Source organism: Triticum urartu, unplaced genomic scaffold, assembly GCF_003073215.2.
Source record: "Triticum urartu cultivar G1812 unplaced genomic scaffold, Tu2.1 TuUngrouped_contig_6362, whole genome shotgun sequence".
In the NCBI taxonomy this organism is placed as follows: domain Eukaryota; kingdom Viridiplantae; phylum Streptophyta; class Magnoliopsida; order Poales; family Poaceae; genus Triticum; species Triticum urartu.
In genome coordinates, this window is record NW_024117119.1 from 1 (window position 1) to 9,922 (window position 9,922).

A 9,922-nucleotide genomic window follows, 5' to 3' on the forward strand; every position below is an offset into this window, starting at 1 on the left:
TAAATGTTTATTATTCATGCTAGAATTGTATTAACCGGAAACATGATACATGTGTGAATACATAGACAAACAGAGTGTCACTAGTATGCCTCTACTTGACTAGCTCGTTGATCAAAGATGGTTATGTTTCCTAGCCATTGACATGAGTTGTCATTTGATTAACGGGATCACATCATTAGGAGAATGATGTGATGGACTTTACCCATTCCATTAGCTTAGCACACGATCGTTTAGTATTCTGCTATTGTTTTCTTCATGACTTATACATGTTCCTATGACTATGAGATTGTCCAACTCCCGTTTACCGGAGGAATACTTTGTGTGCTACCAAACGTCACAACGTAACTGGGTGATTATAAAGGTGCTCTACAGGTGTCTCCGAAGGTACTTGTTGGGTTGGCGTATTTCGAGATTAGGATTTGTCACTCCGATTGTCGGAGAGGTATCTCTGGGCCCACTCGGTAATGCACATCAGTATAAGCCTTGCAAGCATTGCAACTAATGAGTTAGTTGCGGGATGATGTATTATAGAACGAGTAAAGAGACTTTCCGGTAACGAGAATGAACTAGGTATTAAGATACCGACGATCGAATCTTGGGCAAGTAACGTACCAATGACAAAGGGAAGAACGTATGTTGTTATGCAGTTTGACCGATAAAGATCTTCGTAGAATATGTAGGAGGCAATATGAGCATCCAGGTTCCGCTACTGGTTATTAACCAGAGACGTGTCTCGGTCATGTCTACATAGTTCTCGAACCCGTAGGGTCCACCCACTTAAAGTTCGATGACAGTTATATTATGAGTTTATGTGTTTTGATGTACCGAACGTAGTTCGGAGTCCCGAATGTGATCACGGACATGACGAGGAGTCTCGAAATGGTCGAGACATAAATATTGATATATTGGAAGCCTATATTTGGATATCGGAAGTGTTCCGGGTGAAATCGGGATTTTACCGGAGTACCGGGGGTTACCGGACCCCCCCCCGGGGGGGGGGGGGTTTAATGGGCCAAGATGGGCCTTAGTGGAGAAGAGGAGGGGCGGCCAGGGCAGGCCACGCGCCCCTCCCCCTCTAGTGCGAATTGGACAAGGAGGGGGGCGCCCCCCTTTCCTTCCTCTCTCCCTACTCCTTCCCCCTTCTCCTACTCCAACTAGGAAAGGAGGGAGTCCTACTCCCGGTGGGAGTAGGACTCCTCCCTGGCGCGCCTCCTCCTGGCCGTCCGCCTCTCCCCCCTTGCTCCTTTATATACCGGGGCAGGGGGACCTCTAGACACAACAATTGATCTCTTGGATCTCTTGGCCGTGTGCGGTGCCCCCCTTTACCATAGTCCACCTCGATAATATCTTAGCGGTGCTTAGGCGAAGCCCTGCGTTGATAGAACATCATCATTGTCACCACGCCGTCGTGCTGACGCAATTCTCCCTCAAAGCTCGGCTGGATCGGAATTCGAGGGACGTCATCGAGCTGAACGTGTGCTGAACTCGGAGGTGTCGTATGTTCGGTACTTGATCGGTCGGATCATGAAGACGTACGACTACATCATCCGCGTGTGCTAACGCTTCCGCTTTCGGTCTACGAGGGTACGTGGATAACACTCTCTCCTCTCGTTGCTATGCATCACCATAATCTTGTGTGAGCGTAGAAATTTTTTTGAAATTACTATGTTCCCCAACACAAAGGTGTTTCAAAGATCCAGAGACGGCATCGAGCTTTGTTCATGACATCCCGCCGTCGAGTGAATAAGGAAGATAACGTGGATATACCTAAAGATCGGTGTTTTCTCAAGGATGATCTTGTAAGAGCTAGACAATTTAATATATGAATTTAGCCTTCTCCTTAAAAAGCCTGGTGTGAGAAAATGTGTTTCTAGTTTTTACTAGAGCAAACAATACATTATTTTCTATATTGCCTTGCGTCCAACTTAAAGGAAATACATGATACAGAAGCATACACTTATAAACGCATACATGCATTCATCCTTATAAACGCACGTAGGAGCTGTAACTTGTAACCACCGATTGGTTCTCGATTCCCTTGTGTTGCTAGGAGCGTTGGATGGTTGCCGTATGTATAGCAATGCTCCATTATCATTAATACTATTATTAAAATAATAGGTTGGCAGACTTGTCTACTTTTTTATGTAACTTTCAGTTCCTTATCGCGGGTGTATTTTCTTTCTTCCACCTGAAGAAAGAAGGCGATCTCGCTAGCGGTTGCCGCTAGGAAAGCTCCTGCGCGGCCGTCCTCCGACAACTCCCCTCCGCCGACGATGTCGGTCGTTGGTGGTGAGAGGGGTGATCGGATTCGCGTGTGTGGGTCATTTTTAGGCCCTCATAGTCGAGGTTTTTAGTATTGGCTTCGGCGGCAGCGATGGAGGCGTTGAATAAATATTTTTCAGATTCTTCTTTGATGAGACGATCGGTACTATGATTAGGGATGAATTTAGAACCAGTCTGTTCAAATAAAGATGTTGTGGCGGCAAGGACATCCTCGTGGTTAACCTGTGTCCTCGGGCTCATCGTTTGTGACGATGTTTACTCCAGCATTGCCGCAGAGCTTGGGCAGTAGTCCAGAAGCGGATGTAGATTGTTGTCCGCATCGACAGTATCTGGAAGATGGTGCATCATGTGCTGAGTTTCTGGTTTGTCGATGGCAGATATTGTTTCCTCCTTTGACGTCTTAGTCATGCGGGAAGCCAGATCTGGAGTTCGATGACGTGTTCAGGGTGTTGCCATAGTCTGATTCGTTCAACGGTAATAGTTTCGTCTTTGGTGAGCCACCTTGGAGATCCACAAAACTTTATATCAGCGATGGAGCCACGTCGAGCTCGAGCAAGGACGTGATCTGTCATTTTTTTTTGGTGGCTGCTATGATGGTGCCAGATGCAGGTGATTGGCATTGGTGTCAAGCTCAGAGAGTTCCGCGCTCTTGATTGTATTTTTTTTCTTGGCTGGTGTTTGTTTGTGCAAAGGCTTGCATTCTGCTCTTTTTTCAGTCTCGTCGGGTCGGTATGTACGTGACTTGTACTATGATCCTTATGATATAAATGAGACACGCATTATCATGAAAAAACACTTGTCTATTTATTATTCACATACCCCCTCTATAAATAAAATAATATAAGACGTTTTAGAGGTGAACTAAAGAGTCTTACATTTGGTTTATAAAGGGAGTAGCACGGATATGCTTAAATGAAAACATACATACGAGCAGAGGCCACTCTATACGGAGAAGTTGTGTTACAGAAACCAGCTTTCTCTCTAGATAATTGATTTCTGAGCATCCTTCCGTGCCTATGCGTGTTTGAGACACGGCTCGTGGAGGGAGGCGACCAACATCGAACACGAAACCCTACCCAGGAAAGAAAACGTGTTCAAGTTGGCGAGAAACCGTCCCGTTTGTCTGGGCGCGACGAAAAGCGCCGGCCTGGACGAGCGCGCGCGGCGGCCACACGTTCCCGCCGTCGCGCCGCGACACGTCGCCGTGACCCTCCCAAAATTCCAGCCTCCTTCCTTTTGCGGGTGCCGGAGAAGACGAGCCGCGCCTGGTATAAAAGAGGACTCGAGGAAGCTGGAGCCCGAGGCCAGAGCAGAGGACAGCACAGGGATCGATGGCGTGCTGCTGGCTGCACCTGCATCGGCGGCGGGACTGATCGGCAGGCGACCGAGCCCGGCCGGCCACCGGAAGGAAAACAGGTCAGACCCGTACGCCCATACCATACGTATCCTCCTGCCTAACTTCAGTGCGTTTGTTCACTGCCTTGGCGCTGCAAATCGCTCCTGGGTTCGATGGATCAGATCTACTACCAGTACATTTGTGTTTTGTTTCCTGGATGTGATTGCCTTTTCTCTCTTTTCTGGACGTCATTTTCGACTCTCGCTAGTCGTTCGTTACCGAGCAGTTTCCCGAGAGCGACAGGCTCTGCGGTGCGGCCTCGACACGAATATTCAATTTCGAGCCCAGGCTATGCTCTCGGGTAAATTCAAAATATAATATTAGAATATTTTTGAAAGAATGATCTGTTTTTGCAACCAAGATAACCAAATGCGTGATGTCCGAGCAAACTTTCGTGCTGTTCAAAAATCTGAGGAGCTCGTTGCAAAAAAAAAGATAAAATTTGGTTTGTCGAGTGCGTTTTTCAAACTTCCTCACGAGCCTGTTGTTTTTCCGACAGCTATTCAGATGTCTAAACACCATCATATTTGGCACAGACATCACCCTCGCAAGCATATTGCTTGTCTATTTTCTTTATTTTTTTACGGTTTCTTTTGATTTTACTGTTCACGCTCGAGCTCAGAGCCGAGTCGCTGCACCCACCTCTGACATTCATATTCGTAGTTGCATGGCTGGTGTACGCACAAAGTCCAAACAACATTTCCCCCAAGTTGTTTATGTTCACAGTTGTTGATAGCTTCTGTGACCAGAAATTTTGTGGGACATTCTCACCGGCTGCCCAAAAAGTGAAAATGAGTTGTGGGTTTCTCCAACAAAAACGCACAAGAAATTGAGCTCGCTGCTAGTCTCTGCTGCTTATCTGCCGTATGGTTGTTAGTGGTTGTGATTGTAAGCTGTTTAGGCAACACTTTGTGTCACTTGTTTTCGTTTTTTTTTGTTTTGTCTTTGTAATTCCTAGGTGGTTGACGGCTTCGTTAATTCACAGTCTGACTCTTCTTGCCAACTGCAATCGCTAGTTCATGTGGAGTTTGGCCGATGCTAAGCAGTTGAGATATGTGATGCCACGAGAGTAGTCTTGTTATCCCGGACCGCTTATTAGTCACTTTTGTAAGAGAATAGCAAGAGAATAGCATTTTGGACTTTTTGGAAAAAAATCAAAAATCAAAAATTCCATCTTCAAAATAATCTGAAAAAATTGTACAAGTAAACAAGAATGTGAGGTGCATGTGTGTAAAATGTCAGGACGAAATACGTTGAAATGCGACTTGTACAAAAAGATAAATTCATGGTATAGGAGGATGAATAGTATCATGTGTTAAAAAGCCCTAGATTTGTCTTATTTGCACAGCCCTCGTTTCGACGTATTTCGTCCTTACAATTTACACACTTGTGCACTATGCCTTCATCTACCTCTCTATTTTTTTTCAGAATTTTTTGGAATGTAAAACATATTAATTTTTATAAATTTTGAATTTCTCATTTGAAGGCCTCCATAGAGCTCGGCCTCCAAAAGCAATTTTCGCTTTTGCAAGTATTAAACTCTTCTTAATTAATTAATGTGATTAGGCAAAGATTTTGTTTAATTTAAGATAAAAAAATCTCTTGGTCGGCCAACACCACGACATCTCAGCTCCAGCAGCACGCAACCAACAAACTTGTCTCATGTGGACTTGATACCACAGAGGCAATAGATAATTTGGCATGTTTGCTGGTTTTTTGTTTTTGTTTTGAGGAACAGCTGATTTTCTTGTCCATGTACTCCTACTTATTTTGTAAATGTTTTCTTCTTGTACCTCTTTCTACCCAGCACAGTGAACAGTTTATGTGTGAAAAATGTTTTTGGTCATGCCATTTCATGGTTCTTGAGAGAAATAACATTTACTACTACCTCTTTTTTTTGCGAGGACATTTACATTTACTACTACTACTTAGTTTATGTTACAGAAGATGTACGCTGGTTTTTCAGATGATGTTGAACCACCATGCTCGAACAATTTCATCGAAGGCCATGATAAATTTCAATGTGAAGCATAAGAAACAGCTCCCCAGAATCAGAACACTAGAGTTATCTTGCTCAGTATGTCAAGCAAATGCCAAACAGTAAATTGTTTTAGTATATCTCATGAGAAAGTAAATTTCAATAGGTGAAATCAACTGACACACACATAGGACTGCACTGACCAACACATGGTTTATGTAGGTACTACCAAAGAACCGGAAGAACCTTGCAAGGTTCCTTTGATCCTCCTTTTGATGGAAGAGACATGCAGACATGCTGCATTTCCCCAAAGAAAGGAAGGGAGAGAAAAAAAAAAGGCACCCTGCTAATCACACGCCCATCCAGCTCTGCTAATACCATACTCCCTTATTCGTAGTGAGATAGTACTTGGAAATGGAGGCATAATTAAACAGTAATTTTGTTCTCCAGCTAGCAGTAAGACTGACGGACACAACTAAATGGACACTTATCTGCAGAGTCTCATTCAGCTATGTTTTATGTCTTAGTGGAGCTGAACCAATGTATATTTTGTTTCCCATTTAAGCACTGTCGATCTTGAGGGTGTCAACGAACCTCCGGTACGCCTTGACGTTGGTGGGCAGGAAGTCGAGGAAGTCATGGAAGCTGCTCTCCCTGTACATCCTCGGGTGTTGCTCGTCGACGAGCTCCTCGGCGCACCCGACCTTCTCGTCCATCGCCGCGCCGTGGATGCTGGCGATGGAGATCCTCGCTTCATCGGTGTTGAGGATGGCCCGGTGCAGGAGGGACCGGAGGCGGCCGTTGCTCAGCACCTCCAGGTGGTCGCCGAGGTGGACGTGGAGCGCCCCCGGGATGGCCGGGACGGGCGTCCAGACGCCGCCGTCGTCGTGGTGCGTCACCTCGAGCCCCGGCGAGCTCTGCAGCAGGATGGTGATGAAGCCGATGTCGGAGTGCGGCGCCAGCCCGACCGTGTCACCCGCCCGCGACGACCCCTGCGGGTAATTGTTCAGGGCGATGAACTGCAGCCCTGCCCCGAGCTTCTCCTGCAGGTACATTGGGTCTAGCCCCAGCCCCTGCACGATGGCCCCAATGAGCTGCACCGACAGCCTCTGCATCTCCACGGCGTACGTCCCCATCTTCTTCCTGCCGATCAACATTCGTTCGGTCATAAGCTGGGTTGATTCATCGGTCGATCTTGTAAAAGTTGATGTCCAAGTATCTACCTGTATGTTGCCGGTTGTGTTGGCCAGTCGTCGACCCAGTGGTGGAGGGGATTGGCGTAGTGCTTGAGGAAGGACCGGGCCTTGCTGATCCCGTCCCGGGAGCTGGTGTCGTACCGGACCGGGCTGCGGATGTCGTCGCAGGCGAACGCCGCCTTGTGCTCCGCGGGCAAGTCGAAGAACTCGGAGGCGGCCTCCAGGGCGCCGTCCATGGCGGACTTGCTGACGCCGTGGTTTACCACCTTCAGGGACGTACGTGTCAGCATGTCGATCGGTATATATATGCATGGTTTGTCGCTTGTTTTGGATACGGTTAACTTAGTGCCAGGTCACTGTCAGCATAAAAATGGGTGCGTCCACGTCAGCTCGTGTAACTTGTAACCCTATCCGTTTCTGAACTGACCGTGCAGCGGAGGTGTCGTTCGCTCGAGGACCAGAGGACGCAGAGCAGGAGGGAGCAGTAACAAGCAGAAGCAGAGCAACTAAGGGCACGAACCTGGAAGCACCCGCGGTCGCGGCACGCCCGGGCGATGTCCTGGACGACGAGCGCCCGCGCGGCGGGGTCCTTGTCGCCGAGCCGGCCAATGTTGATCACCGGCAATGCCGCCGCCGCCGCCGCCGCTCCCCGCTGCTGGTGGTTGTGGTGGCGCGCCATGCTCTTTGCCAAGAGGCTCCCAGAGACGGCAGCAGGCATGCTTCCGGTGCTAAGATTGTCTTCTTCTTCTTCTTCTTCTTCTTCTTCTTCTTCTTCTTCTTCTAATCTTCTTCTTCTAAGAAGATGGTTCGGATGCGTGCATTCCATCTGGATTCCGATGGCTAGTGGGATTTATAGGGCGGAATCTCGGCGAGCGGAGGACGAAGAAGTAGGAAGCAATCAGCGATCAGCGGCGCACAAGAGGGCATGGGGAGGCAGACGCGATGCCACTGGGCAAGCAATGGATACCAGATCCCCTGCACGTAGATCTTTTGATTGCCAGCCCAAAACCGCTTGGACTTCCTTTTCGCGGTCCAGGAGCGGCCGCCTAGTCGCGCGGGGTAGGAGTACGCACGCCGCGATGCATCGGCGTCCAGGTGATGGTCGCCCGGCCGGCCCCTTTCCGCTTTCCGGGGCCAGCTGTGGGTTTCGGCGCGTGCGCGCGACCAAGTAGGCTCGCGATTCGGTTTCGCTCTGCCCAAGTTGGCGCCGGGTGCGTTGGATAATGCTTGTTTTTCTCGAGCTCCACCGGCGGCAAGAGGGATGGAGGGAGGGAGGGAGGGGCTACCGGTGCACGAGGGATTTCCCGTTTTGGCGCGCCGCGAGCTGCCGAAGCAGCGATTTTCTGTTTCGGGAGACCCCCGCCTGCTGCTTTTCCATAGGTTATTATCTTATGTGGCTCCATCATTAATAAAGAAAATGGTAATGGATAGCCTCCATCCAGAGTTTGTTACAACAAAGAGCATGTACTCCCTCCGTCCGTCCGTGAATAATTGTACATTCAGGTTTTGTCTTAAGTCAAAATTTTAAAATTTTGACCAACTTTATAGACAAGGGCGGAGGGAGTAGGCACCATAAGAGGCATCAATCCACTACCTACTACTCTCGAAATTTTTCGCCCTGCTTTATCTATAAAACAATAGTCATATACACTGCCAAATGATAGTACAAGATAATGAAAAAATCCTCTCAAATAAAACGGGTCAAAGATAATTGAAAATAAAACAAAGGGTGGCCTCGAACCGACAGATGGCGCCTAGGCTGCACGACAACATCCGGGAAGGTTAATGACGCAAAGCATCGCCGCTGTCAAGTCCGAACAGATAAGGATTTTCACCCAAAGACCTGCCCTTGGGAGAAGGACCTCAACGACGTCCTCAAGATGAATGTTGCTCTCGTAAGCGGTGTCACCATCAGTGTCGGGGCACGAAGTTTTCGCTAGGAACCTCACCCACGCTGCCAAGATACAACTACGCCAACCCCGCGACAAAGTTCAACCCACAAAAACAAAATCTAGGTGCCATCACTTTCGTCGGAAGAGAGCAAGCCAGAGCGACCCGCCACTAAACCTCTTGCCGCCCACACGACCAAGAGGCGTTGCTGCCATTGCCACCACAAAGACTGAAAGAGAGCTGATCGAGTAGCCCGCCATTCGAGGCCACTGCCCCGGTATCCACCTTCGAGCCTCTCATTGACGCCATAACGCGCGGACGCCACCCACGCCATCCTCCAAGATCCCACCACAAGGCAATGCAATAGTGGCCCAAAGCCGGGAAGCACCACTGCCATGAACGCCTAACGAACGCGGGGAAAGCCTGTCTCGAGTAGGTGGGAACACCTCGCCCCTACACCGGGGCCAAAGATAGCGCCGCCGGCCACATGACAGCAACACTTGCAAAGGGAGTGATATCCAACCCCCTGTCAAATCTGGCCTCTCCAGATCTCAATAGGGAGCCACGCAAGCAACCGGCAACCCCGGCTGCCTGGCAGTCCCGATAGTGTCCGCCATGACCACCTACGACACCCCCATGATCCAGCAACCCCCAGCGTAACCCGCTTAGAGCCACTGTCAAGACACCGCCGGTTGGATACATGCCCTAAAGGCAATCATATTTATTACCATGTTTATATTTTTGCTCTAGGATTGCTATGGTTCTTGAATATGGGATTCGGAGGAAAAACTCATATGCGTGTGTGGGAACATAAGCACTAAGTAGGCTCCTAGTAGTCTCGCCTTTAAGGCTAGCTCAGGTGTTGCATGATGACTCCGTTTTCTTGATCATAAGGCATTGTTGAATAATAAGGACACCAGCAAGAATGAGAGCACACGGAACAATGGTGTTGAACATACCCAACCAAATGATATACTACGAGATCACATCCTTAGACTAGGAGAATATTAAGTAATTTCATGTCGGACGGTATACTTTGGGGCTTGTCAAAACGTTACCGTAACGGGGTGATTATAACAACAACTTTCAGGTACATTGGGAAAGTATGTCTAGGGTCTTGATAATTTAAGAATGGGATTTTCTGCGCATCTACTAGTCAGATTGACAGACATGCCATGC

At 48.5% G+C, this 9,922-nt stretch overlaps 1 protein-coding gene across 1 annotated transcript; it reads right to left on the reverse strand.

Moving 5' to 3' along the window:
• Positions 1-5,840: 5,840 nt before the first annotated feature.
• LOC125530494 (2-oxoglutarate-dependent dioxygenase 21, chloroplastic-like) lies at positions 5,841-7,719 on the reverse strand. Its single transcript, XM_048694886.1, has 3 exons — positions 7,374-7,719; positions 6,881-7,119; positions 5,841-6,800 (listed from the first exon to the last, which is right to left on the reverse strand). Exons 1-3 carry the CDS (start codon positions 7,677-7,679, stop codon positions 6,218-6,220), a joined length of 1,128 nt encoding a protein of 375 aa, XP_048550843.1. The 5' UTR covers positions 7,680-7,719; the 3' UTR covers positions 5,841-6,217.
• Positions 7,720-9,922: the final 2,203 nt, after the last annotated feature.

Excerpts from the sequence above, each read along its gene's own strand:
- LOC125530494 (XM_048694886.1), bottom strand. The coding sequence starts at position 7,679 with ATGGAATGCACGCATCCGAACCATCTTCTTAGAAGAAGAAGATTAGAA. Across the intron at positions 7,120-7,373 it reads GCGACCGCGGGTGCTTCCAG|GTGGTAAACCACGGCGTCAG; the intron begins GTTCGTGCCCTT and ends ACGTCCCTGAAG. Across the intron at positions 6,801-6,880 it reads ACACAACCGGCAACATACAG|GAAGAAGATGGGGACGTACG; the intron begins GTAGATACTTGG and ends GTTGATCGGCAG.